Here is a 27,169-nt window from a genome sequence, read left to right on the forward strand (position 1 = left end):
GTTAGCTAATATTGGAAACTGTCAAGAACAGAAATCATTTTATTGTGAAATTGATTGTCTCAGGTAAATTAAGCAACAGCTGCAAACGCAGACACACAAATGTAATATTTACATCACCCCCACCCCCCCTCCATAATCAATGACCAATTAATTACAGTGTCATAGTGATGCAAACATAAATCCATCGATGCAACTTTAGGGAGTAGAGGAATCCTGTGAAATTTGAGGAAAACATTTAAAACACATTTTAGTTTAACTATAAAAAGCGACCACAACATAAAAAACTGTAAAGGTACATTCACAGTTATTACAACATTTTATGACACATTGGCACACAACCACTTCCCTTTTATTCAAAACTTCCCAGTTTGTTATTAGGAACATTGTGGTTATTGGTAAATACAGATTTGTAACTCTTCTTGTGTACACTCACAGCAGATACACGGCATCATCACCATCATCTTCATAGAGCACCTCCCTTCAATCATCTCCTCTCCGTCAGTATTTCATTGTTTTCCTTGTCCCTGTTGCATTCCAGCACGTCGTTGACAGGGTTGGTGGAGACAACACTTTTGGTGTTAGAGTCATATGTATAATGAACGTTTCCCTTGAAGATGTGCAAAAATTCTGTGGAAGAATCAAGATTCATCATCAAGAATGATGTGATCAAGACAATAGTGTTGTAAATTATATACTGTGTAGCATTTTTAGACATCAGATCCTTCTTCAAAGTAATGCTTGTGCTTTATTGGACAGGATCGCAACATATTATATCTCAATATTCTCTCCTTTTTTGAGCTGAATATCAATCTAGAACAACAGAGTCAGTGAGAAATGCACAGTAAATCTCTTCTGTTGCATTTAAATAAACAAAGTATGTTGCTGAATCCTAAGCATGGAACTTGTTGAATCCAGAGAAGGAAGGTAATGAAACTACCATCATAGAAGACAGCTGCATCTATTGGAGCTGGAATCCCCGGCCACAGCTGCTCTAGGAGAACAGGTGACCCCTCCATCATCTTCTGCTGCTCATTATACCTGGGTACAGTACATGAAAGAATCAGGGTAGAACTTTTCCTGCTCATCAGTTACAATACACTCCTCAGATAATATAGGTGAACATTTTGGGTAAGTATGGTTACAGTTTTCCTGCTGTGTCTTATGACACCAATATCATTGTATCATTGTACCCTTGTTGTATGAGAAATAGCTGAGCCGGTGACAACATGACATTTGTTTTTACTCACACAGGAAATGTAAGTTGTTATTACCTAAAACATTATGAGGAAGTAGTCTGGTAACGTCTGGTATGGTTTACTCAATATACAGCATCATAGTGCTAATGCGTAACAAAGTGAACTTCTTTCAACAACTGCCTTAAAAACTGTGGCATTAAGGATATAATAAATAATAGATTTATTATTGACCTACAGTAACACAAACCATCCAATGCAGAGACGATGTTACAGGAAGGGTAAGACTCGGAGTACAGCTGACTGCTCTGCTTGACTTGACAAATTACACTGTCTTAAAGTAGTTATATTAGTCTATTGTTATTAGGCAAACTGCATTGATTGTGTCAGATTATCCCACCATGTAACAACTATAAAGGAGTACTAAAGGGTTCTGTCCTGTAATATGTCCTATCTAAATAATCAATAGTACTAATCCAACAAAGAACTACATATCTGTTTATATGCCGATTATATAATATTGTCTACATTTGGTTCTTCTCCAACAGAAGCTCTGTATATTGCCTTAACATTCTTCGATCATTTCTGTAATTAACTTAAATCCCAAATCTTTGATCTTAAAACTCTATAATCTTATAGCTTTAAAGTGAAATGTTTTACTTTCAAGCATGTATAAATGTAAACATATTCAAATTTGTAATACTACAATTGCTAAATTTGAGGTAAATTAGTGTAATAAATTTGGTTAATTATCGTCCTTAGATTATTCACAATCATGCTTTGCTTAACTCTGAGACTGATTCTCTTTACCAAATTACACTGCATTTCATAACAGAAGAATAGTGTTGTTTCCACTGCTGTAGGCCAATCATAACCAACAACTGTAGTTCCGAAAGAAATTATTAAAAATAATTTAGAATTGCTGTATATGATAGCAAGTATCCAGATGCCCCACAGCTATCCTTAAATTATGAAAATACTGATTTTAAATAATGGCATAAAGTAGTAACATTGGTTTTAAATTTTGGAAAATAGTTTCCCTGTCTAGAGTTAGATGAGGGGAGTCTGGAAATAAGGAAATAATTGTAGGGGACTGTAGCATCGTACATACTTCCAACACTCCAGGCCAGTGAAGAAGACAGTGTAGTGGTCATTTACTAAATGAACAGCAGCATCTATAGACTTTATTCTGGAGGGAAATCCCAAGTCTGAGATGTTTCTAGGAAAACCTTCTTCCAGTTTCAGCTGCTTCATCATCCAGTACTGATGACCTGAAACAGAAACACTACTGTTACATATACACAGGTATAAAGTATGCCATTTTTGGGGGGAGAAAAGTTGATTGTGATGTTACCTTTGAAAAACACATTAACATTCCTCTCCAAATTCTCATAGACAGCATCCAAGAAGGGAGGTATAATGTCTGTCCACAGACTGGTAATCAGAGTCATCCCTGTTTCCTCAAACTGAGGATGTTTGCGCCACATAAATCTGAAGGGTCAGGAAGTTCTTTTTTCATTATCCTTAGACCAACAAAACACCAGATGTGAGTCTGGCTCTTTCATTATCTACAACACACTGGAATTTACATACCTGTCTTTGAAAAACATGAGCTCCTGTTGTAACTCTGTTACAGCATCGAAGGACAAATCTGGATCACATTTATCAGGTGTTCTCGGAGGCGGATTTTTTGAGAATAATGAAACAAAATTGGGACTGATACCTGCAGGCGAGTCAAGAAAGAAATGTGCCTTATTGACAGAGACAGAGATACCTTGCACTTAGATTCTTCCCAACATAATTCATTTTTAGATAAATTCAAATAAAAGCTGCAGGCAAATGCATGAGACACTTAAAGTCAAAACCTCAATTGTCTGCAAGCAGTATAACATATCCATTAAACGTGTTTGTGTTGTAATGCTTTCCATTCAGTCATTGCTGAAAGGACTGAAAAACAGGCATTTAGAAAAGTAGCGTACATTTTCACAGAGAGCTTTAGGAAACACTTAACATAGAATTTAGATTTCAAAATAAATTGTTGACACTGGACAAATTATTTCACTGTCCTTGAGCAAATTTCAGCAGTATAATGATGAAACAGATAGAGGATGTTGTGGGTTGTAGCTTTTTTCCACACCACTGCGATGTGAACAAACACACATTATGCTTATCTACACAAATGTGTTAAGTGTCACATAACTAAACTGGCAATATTTGTAATATGTAAAGTGTAAAAAATAACCAAAATATATTTCTGCATTCAAATCAATCCAAGCAGTGAAATGGTGCTCATGAATACGACGAAACCAGCTGAACTTACCATAAAGGTGTTGGATGTCTTTAACATCGCGGAAGGAGAGCTGCAGCTCATGTTTGGAGGCAAAGTTGTATGCTGGATACATAATGGCTCCAGGATCAGATGAGTGGAACAGGCCAATAGCATGGCCAAATTCATGGACTGCCACAGCAAATAGGTTGAAGCCTTGAGCTGGAAGAGAAGCCAAGTTAGGGATTGGTGGAAAGGCTGTTAGGCTGCACAAAGCAGCAGACATATGTAAGCATTAATGTAGTGTAGAGATGATGGATGCCACTAAGTTCTATTAACATAAACCCATAGTCACCTTGGCATAAAGAGAAGGTACACTTGTTTGGTGGGTTAATGGGTAAAACAAAAAGGATGGAGGACCACATCATATATCTGGCACAACCTTATGCAAAGCAGAGATGTAGTTTCAGAGCGCCAGCCCCCATGTTGTTCAGACCGTGAACCCACTAGCACTGAGCCTGGTGCCCATGGTCTTGAAATAAGGTGTGCTCAGGTGCATTCTTGACGCATTGCTATCATGAGGCAGATGAAAGCTAATGTGCTTTTATAGTTTTATCTTAAGGGGGCATGGTCAAGAAAGAAAAACACAAATGTTTTTGATTACACTCGCAGGTGGTCTGATTGTGCACTTTTACAAGCAGAGAAGTGGGGGCAGGTCCACCACTATAATAGCAATCTGCCAAGCTGCAGGTGTGATAGATGGCATTCTGATGGGTCTATTGCACATTAGGCCGAAAACACATCTGTTTTTAATTAAGAGAGTAAGTACAAACCTTTTAAAACATGTGCCTGGTGCTGTGGCCTGTGTTTCGTAGTGAGCTTTAGAGTCATCCAGGCTATATTTCCAGGCTCTGTGCTTTACTCTCAGCCCAAAAAGTTTATTTATTAAAATTGAAAGTTAACAAAAGACTACTTTAAGAGAGAGATAGGTCTCTTTTGAGATTCTTCACACTTGTACCGGTCGAATTCAAGCTCCAGTCTTCTTCAGCATCAAAGTGGACATCCCCACCAATCCCAGACCCAGGTAGAAAGGCATGAGCCAGGATTCCTCCTTTGCCATCAAAACGTGATCCATCCTCATGGTCTGGAAAAAACAGTGCATCCCAAGCATTGAATTTGTGTAAAATTTCATATGCCAGTGTCAGGATTGCTGTGCGAAGGGGTTTGGGTTAAGAGATCTCTTCAGAGCTTACCACCATTGAAGAAGGAGATGACAATGTCGGCCTCTTTCCTGCTCCGTTTGCGAAATTTCATCGGCGTAACACTGGACCAGACTTTCCATGCTGCCCTTGCGATTTTGCGAAACCTGGAGGCTGAGATGGGAAGGTTGGAGTCGGCAATCCTGAGGCAAATGTGCAGAATTTTACTACCTGATATATTTCCTCTTCTTCTTTCAGATTATCCAGCACCTAGTTTGCAACCAAGTACCTGAAAACCATAGCCATTGGCCCTCACCTCAAAGCCACGCCTATATGAACGTGCTATGCCTGAAAACAGTTAGAAGCCAGATTTTCTGTAATTCGCTCTAACTTCTGACTTTCACCTTTGCTTCAGCAGTGTAGGCAATGCCCCCCCTGAAGACTCTGGTCATGTGTTGTGAGAGCATTGGCCGGGTTTGCACAGGCAGACAGGGCAGTTAGTAACAGACAGGTATGCCTGCCATCACTTAATTTGCTCTGATTAAAATGATTGGTTGTGTTTATCAAGCCCCCTTTCTAATAGTCAAAAATCCCACATACACCTGCCAACATCTGATGGGTATCAATGGAAACGTGACACCAGGGTGATCGTGCTCATTTGGCAAAACAGGTGAGAGAGCGCCTCAGATTTTAATGTATTCACTACTTCGAACATACTTAATGGAGGTAAAAATCTGAAAGGCAAACCTTTTGTCATTGTTAACATGTTGGCATGCTGGTGACTTGACCTAAGGGACCTACAAATCCCATCCACATCTTTTTACTGCACTGCTGCATACGTCACTTCTAACCTGTAGCTGAGGGTGCTCATTCTCCATCGGAATGTCTCTCCAAAAGGTTCCACATCCGACAGACCACAGCGCGGCCTCTTCATAGCTGCCAGAGTCTCTTTGGTCAGCTCCCCGCTCGGAGGTAACCCAAAGAAGCGCTGCATGCTCTGCAGCTTATCACAGAGTCCACTGCTCCACTCGGCATCTCCACCTGAGTCCCCACTCCTCCTCTGTCTCTCCAGTTTAGGCCGGTGGTCGTAAAAACGCCTTAGATACTCCTGAAAATGTTCATTCAGTAAGTCAGCAAAAAACTGTCTTTACTCTAAACATTCCAAACATTTTCTCCCACCCTTAATAACGGTATGCTGTAATGTACTCGCGTGAGTGTAGGTGTTGGGGCAGCAACGCAACACATAAAGACTGTGTAGCCTGCAGCTCTGTATATACATTTGTACAGTATTCTTAATGGCCAGATGTTGTTTACTGTCTTTGCTCACAGCCCTGTAATACCAGTGCCGATAATTGGAGATAGGAATGTGTAATATGGTCTATGAACACAGAAAAGCAAAGAGTGAGTAAACAAGTTAACAATAATAATAACTTCTGTATTGGAAGTATTATTGATAAGAGTCCATCTAAGTACACAACACATGTTCTTGTTATGTTATGCAAACAAAATTTGTGCAAATAACTAGCAGCAGGGGCTGATATTGGTGTACAAAATATTAAATTAATGAAACTCTACTGTAATAAAAAGTATTGTTAAGTTGGAGAAGTTTTCAATTCAAATAAGGGACTATTTGATCAAACAACATATAAGAATTATTATTAAATAAAATGTTGATTCTTCACAGTTTGAACAATTTGATGTGACAGACATGCTGCCGTCAGTTTTCAGGATAAATTGACTTTCAATATCCAGGCCTATAAACTGACCTCAGTTTTACTCCTGGGAGTGTTGAACAAAACAAAATCTGCAGAATATTATAATATCATTTAAAGTAATAAAAAAAAATGAAAAATCGAAATCTGTGATCTCAGTTAATAAAGCCATTATTATCATTATTTATGATAAATCGATTAAGTTTAATATGGAAAACATTAATCAATGTCATTGCAACGCCAATCTGACATTTAATCACAGGATTGATCTGTGGCGATAGCAGCGACTGTGTGTGTGGTTGCAGTTCTCTCTGCTGTTATTTATCTGTTATCACCAGAGAAGGCTGGCTGTGCAGAGAAATGTTTTTCTGAGTAAGAACATTACATGTATTAACTTCTATCACATAAACAGTTCTACAAGCCGGTTGAACACTTGCATTATACAGTATTGTCCTGGTAGTGCGTCCTGGGTCAATGGTCATTACAGAAGCTTTTAGGGAAACTTAACTAGAGTAAAAACTAACTATTATACCTCCCAGGCTGAGGTAATAGGGTGGTAAAGCTGTTCAGAGTGAGTTTTGCAGAAATAAAACACCACACATAGACCTGTAAATCTAAATCTGCCTTTAGTTTATTTTAAACAGGTATTGTAGGACATGTATAAAGACACAAATACCTCTGCAAACTCCTGGTCAGCCTCAGATGGCCCAGCGTGGGGTTGTGCTGGAAGATGTGGGGCCCGAACAGGCATGCCCATCCCAGGGGCCAGGCCGGGCATCAGGAGAGTCAGAAGTCTCAGCCAGAGCATCTTCAGGTTTGTCCCAGCGAGTTAGTCTGACCTGTGCTGCTGCTGGTACACAGGGCTGAGTGCAGAGCTGCAGTGGGGACCACCTGTTAATTAAATGCTCCTGTTCCAACAAGAACTGCAAGGTGGCTTCGCACATAACAGGGTATTCTTTAATGTCTCTTCAAAACGTATCTCAGAACAGTGGATCTCAGAGTAGATTGGAGTCTTGACTGGCCTTATTAGCAGCATTTCTGCTCTAAATATGTTCAAATTTGATCAGAATACTTACCTTGTAAAGGAAACACTCCCTTTAGATCCCCTCCAAGGTCTATGGGAACTGCAGAGCTGCCAGAGCCTAGCTGACTAAGATGACAAAGAGGGTATATGTACATGGGAAGGACTGAAATAAAAACAAGAATGCTACAGAAATGAAATTTGGATGAGTGTTTTTCCAAGTATAATATTGTTAATGAAACCAGCATAAGGTGTCCTAGTGAGGTGTTGGGCGACCAGAACAGCTTGAAGGCGTCTTAGCGTTGATTCGAAAAGTCTAACACAATTCTGATAAAAAATATTCCCTCATTTGAGGACCCGAACCATCGTTTGGATTTGTAGATTCCCTCGTCGAAAGATTTCATAGAGTGCTTTTCACTGCAACCGCTCAAAGTAGAAGAACAAGTACAAGCCTTACACACATGCATCCGACTCTTCTATCCGTATTTAGACAGTTGGCTTCAATGCCCAGGGACACTTCAGAATTACATTAGGATCGAACCATCAGCTTTTGTCTACTGGACAACCCTCTTTTCCTCCTGAGCCGTTCTTCTCTACACATGCACGTGTCCACCTGAAGGAGGACTCACGTGTCGACCAGTGAAAATAGTGGCACCACATTCTCAGTCACCTGAGAGCTGATATTGTACTTCTTTCACTAATGCACACTTGTTTCACATTGTTGTGATACAGTGTGTGTGTTTGTGTGTGTGTGTGTGTGTGTGTATACCGATGTAAGTTTTGTAATAACATGTAGTTACTGTACAGGTGTGTGCAGTGGATTTGCATAAACAAGGTTTATATGAACTATGACAGTGTTATTCTAGGGCAGCAGAAAATTGCTGGGTTAAAAACTCAGATAGGCACTCTGGCTCACAGCCTACAGACATAAATAAATTATAGTGTTTATCTTTATGGTTTTACTGTCTGCAAGGTAGGAAAAATTCTGAATTATTGCTCTGCATCCTTCATGTCTTTTGCATTTATTAATCCTGGCACAGGGACACATTTATATCAGAGTCAAAACAAGTGTTGTTTCACTAAGGTCTACAATGTTGCAAGCGTGAATCCTTAAGTGAACTTCAAGGATGCACACATGCAATACTGTGAGTGTGACGCAGTACTCGGCTTTATGTGGTCTCAAAACTGATCCGAGACATGTAGACAGCCTACAAGGTGGAACACACCTGTGACTCTAGCATTACATCCGCGGAAAGCATTAGATCCATGAATCCACAATAATTTGAATAAAAAAACACACGCTTTTACTTAATTTCAATTTATGTATTGTTTGTTTGGCAATGTCAAGCGGTTGTTCCACCATTTTGCTCCAAACTACAGTGAGACCATAACTGTTTGATGGGTTGTGTTTAAATTAAGATATTCATAGTCCCTAGACAATAAACTCTACTGATCTGGGTCATTCTGAGACTTCTCCACTAACACCACCAGCAGGTAATTTACCCCTTACCCTGTAAAATAGATCATCATCGAATGGATTGGATTGACACTAAATGGCTGTGATCGCGAGAAGATGGCGTCTTGGCGATCCCCTTACTTATGGAAATGTTTGATTAATCTACATAAAATTTGGTACACACACTTTATATAAAGCCATTTGTAGCACGAGTCCATTGCTCGTCCATCTCATTTTCTGTTGCTTCCTCTGGAGCTATAAAAGGCTTTATATAACGTTTTTCACTTCTTTTCAGCTGCAGCTCCTTTGGCAAGTTCTCCTTATAGACAAATGTCAACCATTAAAGTAACCTATACTAATAAGAATATGTGCGTGTGAACTAAATCAAACCAACATTCTATGATTACTCTATAAAACAACCAGCAATTAAAGCTGGAACCTGGCAAAAGAAAATATAAATAAACCGACACCTTAAAGTGAAATACACTCAGTATCAATGTAGAACCATTCTACAAGAGAGTATTTAGGCTATAAAGTAGTAATAATCCAAGAAGTCGTAATTTTATGAGATCAAAGTTGTAGTATGAGTGTAAAGTCATGTAAGGCTACGTGTCCTATGAGAGGAATATCAGAAGATCGGCCTGTCGTCTGTGTCAAATTGAGGAATGTGAAGCATCTTTAGTTATACTTTAGTAAAGGATTCACAAATATCAGAGTACTTTTAGCACATCAGCACCACATTATCAAAGTAGCAGGAGTCTTATCCAAAGATAGAACCAGATGGACATTGGGGAAAGTTGGTATTGGTTTTCGACTGGAGTCTGCGCAGAAGGGATTTCACTGTTTCTCTGTTTCAATGAGCTTGATAGACAAAAATATATTTCTTTTACTAATGCTCAGAATATTAAGACATTATACTCTAAATCTATGGATTAGTTTTTCTTAATATGGCCTAAATTCTATTCTTGAAAAAAAGTATATCAACTACTCAAAGGTGTGCCAAAACTTCACCAGTGACGTCAGAACCAGCAGCGTTTCAATTAGTGCCATCAGACATTCCCAGCGTGAGTCACCTCAGCGCTGACGAGGACTTGCTGGGATTGAGGCGGTTTTACACCTGAAGCAAGGTCATAGCCTCAGTGACTGATCACCATCTAATCACCAGTTCCAACAGGTACAGCAGAGCTTGAGTCAAAGGAAGTGGGAGCACTGGGGAAAACCTGCTAAGGACACTCATAAGATTCTATTACACACATGTTGACACTGACTCAGAAACTGCTGCGGTTGTCCCTGCAGGCCAAACCCGCCTCCCTGTAACATTATATGAACGAGGTGCAGTTGTTTAGCAAGAACTAGATTTTGATTTGAAGTGATCTCCCAGATGATGTCGGATGGGGGTTTTTTTTCAGCATGAGTACACTTGACTTCACATGACTCTGCTCTAAATGTGTTGCATTAATACATAGCGTAAACCATTTGTCATTTCCCCCTTTTTGTCAACATGTGCAGATACTGATACACAGGAAATGCAACTCAAAATAAAAACTCCTGCGTATAAACATCATTTACTTTTACGGAATATGTTTATCCGTGGTACCACAGTCTAGGGATTTTCACAGATTGGTCACCTAATTTACGCTCTACTCCTACTACTCCAATTCCTCCTCCTCCTCTCAACCCACGATTGAGGTTGTGTCAAAATGTGTGTGTCAGTGTTTTTTACAGAAACTCTGACACGTAAAAGCCATAGTTGTGTGCTTTAAACAATGAGTTTATTGTCTTTATAAGCTTAAAAGGCAAAGTCTGATTGATGTCTGCACAGAAAGATGTCATTTTCTGGAACTGTGGTATGACAGTTCTGTTGTCACAGCATACCATACATCAAACTGATACTGGAACATTATTTGACACTGAGACATGTGTGTGTTTTTAACACTCAGCATTGAGTGCCTTTTCGAAACAGTGTTTATGTACGATAGCCTAAGAGGAATGCAGGGTGGCCTTTTGATGTTGTAATTATTCTTTGTCAAAACTTGCTCTTCTCACACTACACTGAAAGATGCACGGAGACCCTGAGTGAGGAAGATTGCAGTCTAACAATGTACAGCTGTACATGTTAGCGCACGTCAGTTTACCTGCCTGATTTTGCACATCCCGGTTTGACTCCTTATACTGTTGGAAATTATGCATCATACAATCTCTCTGTTGTGACTTTATGCTCAGGTTGTTCTTGTCACGTTGTTCCCCTCTTATGTCAGTAGCCAGTTGATATGTGAGAAGTATATATATTCAATAGGTTTCAGCTGAACAGTTGATAAGGAAATAACCCACGTATGTTCACTCACTGCCCTGTCCAACTCATTTCAATGTTATGTTATTATGTATCACAATATAAAACTTGAAAACATGTACTGTTATATTGTGATGTATATTGTTTATTTCCTGTGTACTGTCATTAGGCTTTATCTTAGGGTTGTGTCCCGTCGTGCTCTACTGCACACACAACATAACAAACGATATATCACTCCATATTCATGGAACCTGTGAGCAATTCCTTGTGACTCATTTGACGGAGGGACTCAATGACTTTACAAGAAATCCCCAGTGACTAACAGTTTGAATGAAAAGATCTGGTGATGTATATTTTGAGCTGACTCCAACACAGACATGTTGATTTACTCAGGGAACAAGCCCAGTGTGTTTGTTTTCTCAATGTTTGTGGCCTTTATTAGACAGAAAATGATGTCAGCACTTCCTCAAATTGGTGACAGTTTCCTCAATCTCTGTACATGCTGTGGGTTGCATGGTTTGCTGAGTAAGTTGTGAAGTAATGTTGTTTTAAAACAGTGATGTTTGGTCACACTGGCCACAGGAAGCTCTGATCTTCACGTAGTAGACAAGACCAGGGGTGGTAGTAACTCCTTTAGTTTGAGCATTAGTAATTAATGGTTTTAGTGCCATTCGTGTCAAACTTTGATACGTATATTAATCTACAACAGATAAAACCTTCTTGGACGCTAACTACACAAGCACAGATTGTGAAATACAAAGAGTTGCATTGTCCTTCAGTCATTTCCCCACCCTTATGAGAAACTTATCTCAGTAGTTTTTGCTTAATCTTGCAAACAGACAAATAGTGACCTTGTCCGGTCCAGTTGTCCCCAAAGGAACCTAAGCCTGGTCTTAATGCGGCAAAACATCATTGCTGAGGTCCTGTTTGATTAACCTTAAGAAAAACCTTTATAATACCTGCAATTGGGAAATTTGCAATTTGTACTGTGTACTGTACTCAGGGAAAGATGTGAGACGTTGGGGTTAGGCATGAACTTTTTATGGTTACGGTTAGGGATGGTGTTTCGGTTGCGCTGTCAATTAAGATTGGAAGTCAATGCGAAGTCCTAATAAGCATAGCTGCAGCATGGTGGTGTGGTGGTCAGCATTGTTCAAAGAATTGGTTTGAATCCCAGTTTGCATGTTCTTCCCATGTTTGTGTGGGTTTTCTAGAGGTACTCCAGCCTCCTCCCACCATCCAAGAGTGAATGATTGTTTGTCTCTGTACATTGGCCCTGGTGTCCTGTCCAGAGTATAGCCTGTCTCTAGCTAAATGTCAGCTGAGATTGGCTCCTGCTCCCTGTGACCCTCAAAGGATTAGTGGATGGATGGAAATGTGTGTGTGTGTGTGTGTGTGTGTGTTGTGTGGGTGTGTGTGTGTGTGTGAGAGACCCCTGGCCCGTACATATTTATTGACCTGTTCCAACTATACAAACACCAAGCTGCCATGACAAAACCGAATGTTTTAGCAAGTGGCTTCGAAGTTAAGCATGAAGGCAAAATATTAAACTAGAGAAACTTATATATCAGGTGAAGTAAATCAAAGCTTTGTATCTACAATACAGTAACATATGCAATCTTTATTTGTCTTTCCTGGATGAAAATATTTGCGGTCAATAAATGCTGAACGTTGCTCACTGAGACATGACTCCAGAGGTTGGATATGGTTTACCTTACCTCAGCTCTTTTCTCTATACACTGACACTGTTATAAATATGCCAGTGTTTATCCCTCCCTGCCCCAATATTTCCTAGTTCAAATGCTGGAAAACTACCAACATGTTTGAGAGTCAGAGGAGCTTACAGCAACATTGACACTCCTCTCACTCTGACAGATGCCAGTGCCTGGAGTGTTTGGGCCAATACCAATAAACGAGTGCCACACCCTCACGTTAAATGAGTCAATTTAATTCCCATAAAATATAACATTGTCTACAATAACATGCACAAAACTGCAGATAAAGAATTTGTGAGTCATATGTTAGTATTGCAATGATTTCTGACACTGCGTCGATCTGTGTCATACATTTGTTATTAGTGGCACAAAATAAAATATCACAAACATGAAGCGAGATACAGATTTAGTCTGAAACCTTTCCTTTTATTTTGACAATACAGGGCATCATCAAAGACTGACACAAAGTTCAGCTAAAATAAAACAGCTCTTCTGGCCTCAACATGTAAGTATAAGAAGTGTTTCAACTACAGTTAACATCAGTAAAACGACCTGTAACTCAGCTGTTGGACACATGAAATGAATGGAAGGCCAAAGACTCAGGCACACACTTTGCATTCGAAGCTGTTGTTATTCGACCTCCTGATTCTTTCACTGCTAATAACCAGGGGGGAAGGACACATTGCAAAACACAGAGGACGACTTCAGTGGTTTATCACAAACGTCAAGGCAACTTGGATTACACTGCAAGGATAACAATAAGGCACCCTCTTTGACAGCTGATGAGCTGTGATAACACACACAGAGACGTTAATACGTCTCCTCCATACATTGTACTTCTGTGCTTTTCAATGCTAGTAACACTGGCTCTAAGCAGCTGTTACACTCAGTCATATACAGGTTAGTGACAAGGTGTGTATTAATCAATAGTGAAAATCAATGCAGGAGATAATACAGGCTGTGTCTTCATACAGCGATCATGTTGTGCATATTCCAGTTCACCAGTTACCTCAAGTTCTATTGTTACCACGACATGTCCAAGATTTCACAGTACCAAACAAAAATTGTAAATAAAAAGCCCTTCATTTTCCACCACAGATCCAGCACATTCAAACTCAGGCCTCAGATTATTAGTGTTTTTCTGAGCTGCTATAAGTAAGGTTATCGGCTTGGCAATGTCTGAAATAAACTGGATAATTCCGCCACCTAGTGGCTGTATCAGAGACTGTTCAACTCCTCTGCATGGTAATCATTTGCCGTTCTACTTTTCATCTTGATGCCACATGGTCACTTAATGAAAGAAGAAATAAATAAAATCTAGAAATATTTTGGGGAGATGTTGGAGTTTTGTATCAGTACGTAAAATTACTTCATAGCTTTTGATTTAAATCCAGTAATCCTTAGATCTGGACACAATACTGTTCAGTGTTGTGACAGTAAAGGAAGCAGGGGAGTGTAGGCTTGCCGGAACTGGCTGTGTCTAGTGCTTCATTCCCTGCAGCTTAATAAGATGCATCATTCCGATATGTTCATTACTTGCACTTGGTCCCTTGATGATCAACTATTATAATAATATAAAAAAAAAGCTTTGTAAAGAGTTCATCTTTGTGTGCTGGTTTAGGTCACTGGGTTTCAACTATCAAACTCATCCTGCCATCCATGTGAGCCGAACTCATCAGCTGTAATAATCTGACCAGGGATAATGGTTCCAGTTACACTACAGACACACTGACATGGTGCATTTCCACTGATGTTTGATCACACTCAGGACACTGGTCAGATCTCAACAAAGTGGTTTCTACGTCTAACACATTCTCAATGGAAGCGGATGTAAATCTGATACAATAACCCAACACAAAACTCAACACAAAATCCCTGTGGGTTTGAAAAGTGGCCCTCGGGCCTTGGTCCTTCAGAGACCACGGACTTGTGTGAACTTAAACAACTACATAAAGGATGTAGATGTAATACAGATTTAACATAACTTGTTAAACTTTGTTCCGGACCATATAGCGGACCATATAGCGGAACAAAGTTTAACCTGGTCCTGAACAAAAGCGAAAAGTCAGTGCAATGACGTTTAGTAACAAAACTTTTTTGTAAGCGCTGCATTTTTTCTAGTTTGTTTTTAAAGATGTATAATTACATGAACGTTTTAAATCCCAGAGCGACTTTGGCAACAACAGCAAAATAAGAAAAGGAGATTTCCAGTATTTATATAAAAATGCAGCCTGAATGATTGAACAGCAGTTGGGCCGCATGGTGCGGGTTCACAAACACGGACTGCTGAGGAGCTGCTACACAAGGTTTGTGGTATCACTACTGCACTCCTCGGATAGAAGTAGGGCTATACATTAAATATTATTTAAACTTTAGTTTAAACCGAAAAATTAGTAGCACTTAAATGGCACTTACTTATAGCACTTTGTAGTTTGGCTTTCTTGAAGACAATTGTACTTTATTGATTCTTGTTGTTCTTGGTTTATACCCTCATGGTTGAATGCACTTATTGTAAGTTGCTTTGGATAAATGCGTCAGCTAAATGTAATGTAATGTAATAAACTCATTGCAGATATTTAATTTTTGTGACTCAGCCCTACGTTAGACTAGACTTTTTAGCTGGTAGTTAGTGTCACCCCACATGTAGTGAGCACAAACAAACACAATATGAGACTCCTGGAAAAGGGTAATGAAAACACTGAGTTGTTGATCCAGCTCCTTCAGCTCCTTTTGAAACTACACATAAGCAATAGTTTTATTTAAAACTTTAGCTTAGGGACCTATTTGATACCATTGGGCTAATGGGGATTCAAACATTCACAAAATCGGACATAACACGAATAATAATCTAATGTGAATACGTTTCCCAAACTCTAATCAAGCTAACAACTATAACATATTCAACAGTTACCAGTGCAGTGGACTACCCATCATTTTTGCACTGAAAATTAAATGAAATTACAACAAAGATACAGAAAATCTAGTCTAATAAGTTGTGATTGATGAGGAAAATTCTTACACTTTTTAAAATTGGAATCAGTGCTATACTGTACTTAGTAAATCCCCACATTGCAGAACAGAAGGCTCCCTGGGGTGGTGTCTGAGGGTCCACCTGCCACCTGCCTGGTGTCTGAACTCCCAGCAGCGAGCACTGGCAGGTCCCTGTGCCGATGGTGTGTGGATTATGGCAGTCACCATCCTCAAGCTGCTGCCCATCCCTTCAACTCAGCTCATCTTCTGTGGTTCGATGTGCAACGTGGGCCAAACTCCACACAGGAACTGAACAACAACAGCACAGGACAAATATAGGTGAATTCAAGAAGGAATGAAAACATGTTGGAATATGTGCAATGGCTGAGCGCTACACATACCGTTACTTTTGGTCTGTGCTGGAGGTAGGTTAACCTGAACTGCAGGCTGAAAAAGAGCAAACACTTACATGTCATTTATCTGACGCCTTTATACGAAGCGGCTTCCAATTAGTGCATTCAACATCTATGAGGGGCCAGTTGGAGTTCAGCATCTTGCCCAAAGACACTTCAGCATGCAGATGGGGAAGACTGGGGATCAAACCGCCGATCTTCTGGCTGGAGGACACCCGCTCTACCCCTAATCCACAGCCACCCCAACACTAGGGATTTTTTTAGCATCCTCACAGAGCGCATATGCTATTTGTTTACCATTAAGAGAACACAGCCTATCAACACATTCTCCCTCCTAGCAATACCCAAGGCCAGGTTATAGATAAAGAGCAAACTAGCTGTAAACTGTCACGTCTACGCTCAGGGACTTTCATATCTAACTCAAATGTGCCAGACAGAGAGTCTCCAACTCTTAGGGACAGGAAGAAAGGACGTGATTTAGATTTGTGTGGTTTATATTAAAGCATCTAGAATGATGTTCACTTCTAACATAGAGAGTGAAAACAGCTCTATCTCTTGTTGGAATTTGTGATGCAAGGTGGGGAGGAAAGGACATAAGTTGGGATGCTGTGTGAGACATCTTGGGACTCAAGGGTGACAGCTGTTCACATCACTCTGTAAACGTTGATATTGTTCTGGTCTCCGTGATGCGTTGAGCTCTTCATTTTCATCTCCATAACAACCACCACAAACACACAACCGCTGCTTTGACGTGTTACTGAAAGAGACGCTTACCTGAGCAGTATGTGCAGGTAGGATCCCAGGCCTGTGAAGATATGCCACCAGGCATGGAACTGTGTTACTACTCCAACACCAGGGGGCAGTGTTTTCCTGCTGGCTCTGTGATACAGAGATAGTGTTGACAAATTTAATAAAGGTCAAAACCAATATTTTGAATAGTATAGTAACAATAACAGTGTGAGGCAGAGTATTAGGGCCGTAATGAATTAAAAAATCTGTGACTGTGAGAAAAAATGTGAATAAAGAAAGGCAACAAGCCGATCTTCTGATATTCCCCATCTAAATGACACACAACCAAAAAATATAACTCAAGTCTTTTAATATTATAACTTTATTCTAGAAATCTAAGATTTTTTTATTTTTCCTTTAAGTGGCCCTAATACTCTTTCTTATTCAGGGCCCCAGGAAGACGAGATCCATACACTTTACATACTTACTTCCTTACTAATACTTAGTACATTCAGTACGCATCATAGATCAAATTAATAAAGTTAAAGAATTTTATGTAAATGAGTAGTGCATGAGCTGGTCCATTTCCAGCTCACATTTTTCTCATAGTCCTTACTATGAGAAAAATGCATCCGAATAATGTTGTGATGCCTCTTAAAGGTAAATATTGCTGATCCTTGATTTGAAAATGTTCCAAACCAGAGCTCTTATGAGGAGGATAATAAACTTTGTAAATCCTCACCTCAATGAGTCACAGAAGATATTGTCAATGTTCCACAGTAGGAATCCTAACAGGAAGATCCCCAAGGAGGTGTAACACAGCGGTCTGAGCCAGGGGTACACCCTACAATTCAAACAGAAACAACAAACAGCATCATTGAGCACGTGAATAATAATGAAAAACACTTCCTTTGATATTGAGATACTTGAGACTTTAATGCCCCTCTTGGAAAACTCACCACGTAACAATGTAGATGGAGCGCATCACTAGACAAGCTACTAGAGCTCCATACATGACCTGAAAGAAAGGACAATGAGGACTGTTGGATTACAGATAGAATATTTGACTATTTACTCATTTTCATTGGGTTACCGGAGCTCAACGTGATGACCTATGTGAATCTGAGAAGTCACCAGATCATAACAAAATACACAGAAAATTTTGATTGTTTTTTCCTGTGAAACGCTGCCAAGAATCCACTACTTCAGTTTAAAAAAGAGCTGGTCTCCTGTGTGATTGTGATGCTTTAACATAAATCTACCTGGCATTCGTTCTTTCAATCCTTAAGTGTGACGGCCCACTCTGGGGAGGGGGCTGATAACAGGCGTCTCTGAGGAGCTGGAGAGAGTGCAAAGATGATGCTGCAGGATTATCATCATCCTCTCTTCCCTCACTAAGTGGAAGTTTTGAAGAGGCCACCCTGCGTTTCTTGTCTATCATTATCAAGGTCAGTGCACCCCCTTTACACAGGTTCCTGTCTGCAGCTTCCCCTCCCCGCTCTTTGCTTCAGCGCCACAGGGAGCACATAGTGACCACAAGCAGAAACAAAAGACATGAACTCTCCTATTCCTAACCCTCTAAACTGTTTTATAAACAAGTTGATTGTTTCAGGGTTTTTCTTCATCCCTTCTCTTTCTTAGGATAAAAAAAAAATAAGTGCTTTGATTAAGTGTTTCCTTTTTTTGTATATTTTGAGGCCCTTGTATTTCGGGACTCACAGCTCAAAACGTTCTATGAATGAAACCTGAAACCTGCATCATTTGATATAGCTTGAACTTTCAATTAATGTTCACTCCATTGTTGCTCATCATTCACAAGTTACCATTTGAATCCAGTCTGTTTGTTGTCGCACTGTGCTCCGTCAGGATCACTATCAGTCTTGTTATGAACCACCATGGAGCTCTGTCATTAGTAAACAAAGTCACCTCCAGAGAGTAAACATAAGCAGCTTTTTCACATAGTCATCACTGTTGGTATGCAACACACACACACACACACAATGTGAGACTCTGCAGGTACAACCCATAGGGGTTCTAACTCTGCATAACCAAGACAACAGTTAACCAAAACAGAAACAAGAGAGCATGACTTTTTTTAAATACTTAGCTGATCTGTAACACATGATAAACCTAGAATGCCACTCAGAGTTAAACCTCCACCAAGGCCAAGCAGTCCCCTCATGAAAGCACATTTTAATTATCTATATCTGGATTTTTATTTGCACAAACTCATAAATATCAGTTCCCTACACATGGCAGATATGTTTCATCAAGATCCACAAATTCTTCACTCAGAAAGGAAAAGCTATTCTCAAATTGTTCTTTTATCATCTCCTGATCCGGATCTGCACCGAAATTTAAAAAGATTCTTTCCTGACGCATAATGTATCCTGTCACCAAGTTTCATACTAATCGGTCCAGTAGTTTCGACACAATCCTGCTGACTAACAAGCAGATGAAAACATAACCTCAAAGACAGAGGTAATAAAATGTCATTAAATTTAACATTTTGCATGACTGACTTGATAAGGGTCACATATATGTTGTTGATTTTACATTCCCTATCGGTAGATGCAGCAGTCGCCTGGACTAAAGCAAATGCTTCATCCATCACGCCTGGTGTCCACTCTGTTCTTAGCCGTGTGTTTTGTATACAGTCTGTAGATGTTGAATAGTCCAGTGAAAGTGGCTCCTGAACACAACCGGAAGTACAACTGAACAAAGTGACCTTGTGTGAGAGTCAACAAACAACATTCCAGCTAGCTGCCATGCAGACTGGTAAAATCCCATCTCATCGGCGGGTTGGTGCTCCTGACCAGGCCAGAGCCTCGGTGTGAGACCCAGTAAATGTTGGATTTTGGGCTTCTGAAGCTCTCTCTGTGGGCCTGCATGGCAGCTACCAGCCAGTTAGCATGGCTGGCATCATTCCACCCTGTGTTTCGCCCATAGACTGTGTCAAAAAATAAGCTGCAGAGATTTTGGTTTACCAGCACCGTGCGTCCACTGGGCAGTTTATGCCTATCGCTATCATCACTGCAATAGCTGACGATCAGAGCTGGAGCCATCTCTCTTCACAAATGTGGAGGGGACCGATTGGTTCAATGGGAGAGAGAGATGGACGTGCACCCGAAACCAAAGCAAAGAACAGAGAAGCGCAGACCGAGATACACACGGAAGGAGCGTGACTTCACCCTTTGCTCAGAATGCCCTTACTCCAATGTATATTTACATAGTTGTTGGCTGCTACATTAATGTTAAAAAAACCCGTATGCGTAACAATTATTAAGCCAGCAAACAATGTGGCCTGCTATGTTGGAAAGCCCAATGTTTGCACAAGGTAGAAATGACCTAAGGCACACTGAGCCCTGACAGTAAACAATGAGCAGTCCGAGCCAGGTGATAACACAGAGCTTTCCCTCACCTGATGGAACACTGGCTCCTTCCACTGTAAGTAAACCTGCCAGACAGAAACACACTCACTAGTCAGGAGGACATGATGGATGTTATGTTTCATTTATTAAAAGGATGAAAGGGAAGACTCACCACAGTCACTGTGACGCTGAAGATCATTAATAGTGCAATAGGTAATACACTAATTCTGTTTTTTTCTTTGAAGCACTCATATCTGAAAAAAAAAAGAAACAGGTGAAATATGTTTAATTTACATGTTCAGATTGAATAACCATAATGAATGTGAGTAAATAACAAGCTGAGCTGAAGTGGAAAGAGGAACACGTCCAGTTTAGAATCCATAGATCCTTCACATACAGTACACCAGAGGACGACACACTGTACTTTCTTAGAAATGTGACACATGATCAGCGAGGGAGTCACTGGTTCAGTTTACATGCACAATCATGTGCATGTAATGATTGTTCCACTTACAGACAGTAGACGAAGACACAAGTGCTATAAATCATTGGCAACTCATCCAGTAGCTGCAAATGAGAAAACAGAGAGAACATATGAAAACATGACCACAGGATGTTATTATAGCATAATTTAGCATTAATAAGAAGCAGAGTATAAGGGCTCGAATGAAGAAAATAAAATTGCTGCGATTTCGAGGAATAATTTTGTAATATTACAAGAGTAAAGTTGATATATCGCAAGAAAAAAAATCATAATATAATGAGGATGAAAAAACTATATTTGTTTTGAAATCATTAGCAGCAATGAGAACTTATGCTCGCCGGAGTTCCACTTCTTATGGATCCAAAATTTGGAAAGAATCTAATTATTTCTGGAGAAACTAGGAAAGCCTTTTGAATAGCACACAGACAGCTGATATCTACCCTCAAAATAAACATATAAAAAAGAACATATCGACTGCAATCATATAGACTTTACTGTCATAGATAATTGACCTCATATTTCCAAAATGCAGCAAGAAATGTAGGTATCAGTAAAATATAAATAGACGGATGATGTAGATACATTACATCATTTCGATTTGACTGTAACACTGTGGCTCACCTGCATCTCATACAGCAGCGTCATGTGGAAGCACCAGGACCCAACACCAACAGCTGGTGAGACACAACCCCACAAAACATTCAGACCAATGGAATGTGAAGACATTCTCACATGTATGCATTATGATGTGTGGGCATCATAATGGACTTGGCTTCAGTATAGTCACTAATATATTGAGCCATATTTGTTTTTCAACTTTCTTACCTGCGAGTCCGAGGAAAGAGCAGGTGTAGCGGAACTCGAGGCCGTCACGATACGTCTGGATGGCCCCGCAGATGGGAGGAAGGATCATAATCAGGTTGCTGACAGTATTCCCTGTACATAAAGACACCAGATATGATTTAGGGCCAGATGATACGACCTGCGAAATATCAGAAGAAATAAGAGTGTCACAGTGATCGGGTGACATGGTGGCAGCGGGAGTTCGGTGAGGCAGCCTGGGCTCCATGTGAGATTATGACAATAATAACATGAATGATAACTTACAGAATCCTCATAACTGCACTGCAGGTCATGTACACACATCTGCTGCTATGCTTGTTGCCACCAATGTTTTACTGTTGGTGCAGTTTGTTCAAGTAAACAAATTTATACTGAAATACTAATAATAATCTTTGCATTTATCACATCTTTAACTATGTACCAGTGTTAAAGGTTCGGTGTGTACAATTTAGTGACATCTAGTGGTGAAGTTGCATTTTGCAGCTGATATCACCCTCTCCTTCCAAAGATGATAGATAACCTGTTGTAGCCTTCAGTTGTCATAAAAACTCAAAAGGTGTTCAGTTGGTCCAGTTTGGGCTACAGTAAAAAACATGGCGGTCTCCGTAGAGAGGACCCACTCCTGATGTAAATCTAAAGTATTTAAACATGAAGGGTCTGTTCTAGTTTAAATAAAACAACAATTCATAACATTTAGATAAAACACAGTAGTGAAAACATCACTAGGATCAATTTCTGCTGATAGATCCCTTTCACCTAAATCTTACACACGGAACCTTTAATCTCTTTGTTTTGTCCCCTCTCTTTAGACCAGAGTGTGGTCTTTCAGTTAGAGAGCAGGACATCACGTTCAGATTTTACAAAGCTTGCACTCAAAATCCAGCCCTCACACTCAAATAGCTTTCCCTGGGCTGATTTGCACAGTCAGAGTATATAAGTGCAAGAACCCATTTAAAGGAAACACCCGTACAACAAATAAACCTAACGCACCCACAACAATGGCAAGACAATTGTCATTTGTCAACACCAGACCTGGGATTCTACTGGTTAGGGAATTTTGATAGATTTGTTGCACCCAAAAAAAAAAAAAATCCATGTGCAGAAGAAAATGATCATGTGAAAGACCACGCTCTTGAATTAAGATAAAAAACATAAATATAGGGTTATTTGAATTTGTATGTAAGTGTGCAGTGCGTACATTAATGGCTGCCACCATTGTTCTATTCTTGTACAACTCATTTTTCAACAAATAATCTCCTTAACTTAGTATTGTATTTTAGAAGAAGGGATATCTGTCGGTTTCCCACAGCTGGCTGGACAAAAACACATGATCAACTCACTCTGGGCTTTATTGTGAAACTTCTAACGTCTTAAAGACTAAGCAACCAATGTTAACGGAAACAATTAGTCAGTAGATTAAGCACTAATGATAATGTGTGTGCGTTCCAGTCATAACTGTGGAACCATGTGTTGCGCTATGTTGTATTGCACTTTGCTCTGTTTGTATAAGTATGGGCATCCTGTGGTTGGAGTGATGTTACTGTATTTACCTTTGATAAACCATCAGGCCCACCTGATAAAACAGCTCCACACTGTTCCTGACATTGCTCGTCCTGGGTGTGGAGATGTGTAAACTCAGGCGTGGACAACACTCGAGCTCACCCGGACCTCGATTAGTTTTAACACTAATCCTGCTGACGAGTAATTTCACAACCGCCTCCGCTCATTATCTGCAGGTATCTGATCTGAGTCGTTGGTGTGACATGTGTGGACTTTGGTTACTGAAAACAAATGCACGCACACCAAGCATACTACAGCATGGGAATGTTTTGTTTTCATTGGGATGAGACGCTTTTCTCCAGTGTCAGAGACTCCCTATAACATCCCCCTGTGTCTGTGTGTTTGACCCTCAGCGTGTGCTGCTGTTTTGCAAAGAGAGATATTGCACAAAAGCTCACATCAGATGAGGATTAAAGTCTTGGCAGTTTCTCTTTTCCTCGGTCACAATGCCTCATTCCAACCATTGTAACCTGAATCGCCATTTCAATGCCGAACAATTCTTCTAAAACAATTATCCGGCCCGGCCAGCGTGTGTAACGTGTGGTAACTAACGCTTCAACTATCAGTATCCTAGATACATGTATGCTGCATTCCAAGTGGTACTACGGTACAATGTGCGCTCCACAGGCTCAGAGTTTGTACTTTACGGGGTTAGGGTTAGGAAAGGAAAACTGTGGCTCAGGTCCTCTTAACATGGACAAGCATAGAGAAGATGAAAAGCACTATTATAATTAAGCTCTCCCCCCCTTGGCTTGGGTTCACCTTTCACTAACTGTTGCGTCACTTCGACAACATGACAACTGCAAATGGAAGGAGGACTCCTCAACACACTTTATCTTCCGTTATAGCTGCAAAGGAGCTTATGTTTTCACATCTGTACGTTTGTTGGTCCGTTTGTTTTTGAACAAGATAACACAAAAACAACAAAACAGATTTACATGAAAATTGGTGGCAGGGTGCGGTGTAGGTCAGCGAATAACCCATTCAATTTTGGTGTGGATCCCGAACAGGGGGCGAATATTTATTTACTTTCTTTAACATTGACGAGATTGGGTGTTTGTCAACATATTCACCAATTTCCCACGACCTTAATGAAATAATCAGACACATTTAAGGGACTCATATCTTGCCGTTGTGTGGAACATTGCGGAGGTATGTATTCTACTTAAATTCTAGTTATTTATTAAATATTACAGTAATTTGAAAGTAGGCAGAGAGTCAAAGAGGGATGGACTGCAACTCGGCTTTGGTTCAGACCCAGGGTACGGGTCCACAAATTTGTTTCAATTTCTTTACCGTTATCAGATTTTATTTGCGAAGTTCCACAAGCTAGGTGCTCTACTACGTCTACAACGTCTGCACTGAATCTATAATGCATATGCAGGGAATATGAATAATACACATGAGATCATACCACAGGGTTTGCAGTTGAAAGCAGGTTAGGCTTTCTTCTGCATTCCCCATGTTAAGAGACTGAAGTGGATGAAAGTATTGTTTGTCCAGTGGAGCTGGGATCAAAGCTCCAGCACTGAGCATGTGCAAGTGCATGTCAGCCACATGAGCTGTGTGTACAGACAGCTGTAGGAACTGCTGTGCTTCTAAAAAGATGAACCAGTTCTCGGTGACAGCCTCTGAGGCACCCGGGTAGAAGAAAGGAAATGTTTTATCAAGCTACATGTGAAACTGACTGAGGGTGATACGCATGCCCTAACCAATACAGAGTGTGGTCATGTGTTGAGATGTAGATCTGTGATGGCTGAGAGATGAGGCTGCTCAGAGAGACATACAGCACACAGAGCTATGGAAGCAGCTCGGACCAGGCGGGCGAGTTTCGCACAATGCTCCCCGGCAGGCAGCAGCGTTTTCCCGGCAGGAGCAGCCTCTCCCTGCCCCTCACACATTTGCACTGCAGCCGGCCGGTTCGCTCCGAACATGTCGTGAGAGCGACCACTGAGCTGGAAGTCAGATCCACTTCAGCATGAGAGACTCGCACCATGACACCGACACACTGCGTTATTACCAGCTCACACCTCACGTTGTCTGTGCGCCGCAGCGCGATCGCTTCCTGTACAGCAGCAGTAAACAGCCCGCAGCGTCGCTTGTGCCCTCGGGTTGTACTCACAGAATTCCGCCATGTAGAAAGACGCGACATAGTTTTCCTCGCACCAGTCCAGCGTTGAGGTCGGCCGGCCCCAGTATCCCTGCCTGTCTACCGAGGGAGCCATGATAGAGCCGAGGAGGAGGAGGCTGGGGTGTCTGCTAACGGACTGAGGTCCCATCACTGCACGAGCACGAGCACGAGCCCAACACCTCCTCCCCCTCACATGCATATCGTTTGCCTATACACATACAGTAAATACACACACACACACACGCACACATTCATATATATATATGTATATATATTGATAAAATATGTGTGCCCTTTGGCTGCATACTATGTTGTGTTTTTTTTTGTTTTTGTTGGCGTACTTAATATGTTGGGTACTTATATGTTCTGTCTACTTATATGTTTACACCGAGGATTAGAGAGAAACAGCATTTCAACCCTGACCTGTACATGGAGCAGAATTGACAATTTAGTTTACAGATTATATCATGTATTATAAGTATTGTATTTATCATTATGTATGATGTGTATATATAATTTTTTTTGCATAATATATATGTTTGTGTGTGTGGGGGGGAGGGGCTGGATACCTTTTTTGGAAAGTGAGGACATTTTGGAATTGGCTTTAGGTTAGGTTCAAGCATTTAGTTGTGATGTTACGGTTAGAGTAAGGGCGAAGGGAATGCATTAATTGAAATGTAAAAATAATGTAATAATTATGCCAATAAGTGTCCTCACTAAGAAGTAAAAACGTGTTTGCGTGTACATGTGTGTGTGTTTTTGTGTGTGTGTGTGTGTGTGTGTGTCTGTGTGTGTGTGTGTGTGTGTGCGTGTGTTTAGGGTGGTATAAATGCAGAATATACTATATATATTCTGAACTTTTAACCTTGCTGCCACAGTATCTGTTTTGTGGCAATTCACCACCATTATCTGATACAACACATGCACACCTGTCTGTTTATGTCTAACCTGGTTTTAATCACATTCAGGTTGTGATACAAAAATGTAATTACTCCCATCCCACGCTGCTGTTACGCCTCCACATCTCTGTCATATCTGTGCCAAGGAGCCGGAGACATTCCCTCATTGCTGTCCCAATCATGATCCGAACCACTGTGTCAAGCTAATACACTTGTTGCCTTTACCATTTCTATTGTGTCCTATAATATTTTACAAAATATCTGTAGAGAGAGGATGTTGGTGTGTGTGAGATGTATCAGGGAGGTCAGGACAGGATCTGGACGGATACAGTAGATTATTGTTTCATTACAGACATTCTTCTGATGAACACACTGACTACATTACTGTTGGTACTGTGTTATCTGTATCAGGTTAATGATTAAGCATAACTACTTTCTAACACTGCTATGCTAAACTAATATCCTAAACTAAATACCTATACTGTACGAATCTTTGTTCAATTAGTTAGAGCAGACAATTTTGGTAAATGCACTGTAGTAATCAGACTTTGATGCTGTAATATATAGAGAATAATTTTACTTTATTAAAGATAATTTAAAAAATAAAAAAACTATTGTATCACATGCAGGAACTTCTAAATGTACAATTGAACACATGTCTAAATTGATTTAAAGCTCTCGGTCGAATACTAGAATTTACTTCTAAGAATTTACATCACCATAATCCTACAGCCTGAGTAATAAATCCATTCCATATACTAACAGCAGTTATCATTTCCAAGAAATATTTAGCTGGACTAAAAAAAATTTAAACTTTTTTTCCCCCCAAGCCACAAGTCCAGATGTCCTCTAGATGGGGTCCTTCACTCAGAAACAATGGCCACAAACTGCCCATCCATGCCCAATCATGGTATTCT

General features: G+C 40.3%; 1 protein-coding gene and 1 pseudogene across 1 annotated transcript; both read right to left on the minus strand.

The window, feature by feature from the left end:
* Positions 1 to 11,000, minus strand: part of LOC133969874 (uncharacterized) — a 42,191-nt pseudogene extending 31,191 nt beyond the window's left edge.
* A 2,257-nt stretch (positions 11,001 to 13,257) lies between these two features.
* On the minus strand, positions 13,258 to 25,493 carry acer3 (alkaline ceramidase 3). Its single transcript, XM_062405728.1, has 11 exons — positions 25,345 to 25,493; positions 21,645 to 21,755; positions 21,441 to 21,493; positions 20,850 to 20,902; positions 20,508 to 20,589; positions 20,386 to 20,421; positions 17,924 to 17,982; positions 17,707 to 17,808; positions 17,010 to 17,114; positions 16,224 to 16,269; positions 13,258 to 16,131 (listed from the first exon to the last, which is right to left on the minus strand). Exons 1-11 carry the CDS (start codon positions 25,445 to 25,447, stop codon positions 16,078 to 16,080), a joined length of 804 nt encoding a protein of 267 aa, XP_062261712.1. The 5' UTR covers positions 25,448 to 25,493; the 3' UTR covers positions 13,258 to 16,077.
* Between the last annotated feature and the right edge of the window lie 1,676 nt (positions 25,494 to 27,169).

This window comes from Platichthys flesus, chromosome 15 (genome assembly GCF_949316205.1).
Source record: "Platichthys flesus chromosome 15, fPlaFle2.1, whole genome shotgun sequence".
Classification (NCBI taxonomy): domain Eukaryota; kingdom Metazoa; phylum Chordata; class Actinopteri; order Pleuronectiformes; family Pleuronectidae; genus Platichthys; species Platichthys flesus.

Coding starts and splice junctions, on each gene's coding strand:
- acer3 (XM_062405728.1), bottom strand. CDS start 25,447: ATGGCTCCCTCGGTAGACAGGCAGGGATACTGGGGCCGGCCGACCTCA. Junction 20,903..21,440: donor CGCTGCTGTATGAGATGCAG/GTGAGCCACAGT, acceptor TCTCATTTGCAG/CTACTGGATGAGTTGCCAAT. Junction 16,132..16,223: donor AGCACAGACCAAAAGTAACG/GTATGTGTAGCG, acceptor GTTGTTGTTCAG/TTCCTGTGTGGAGTTTGGCC.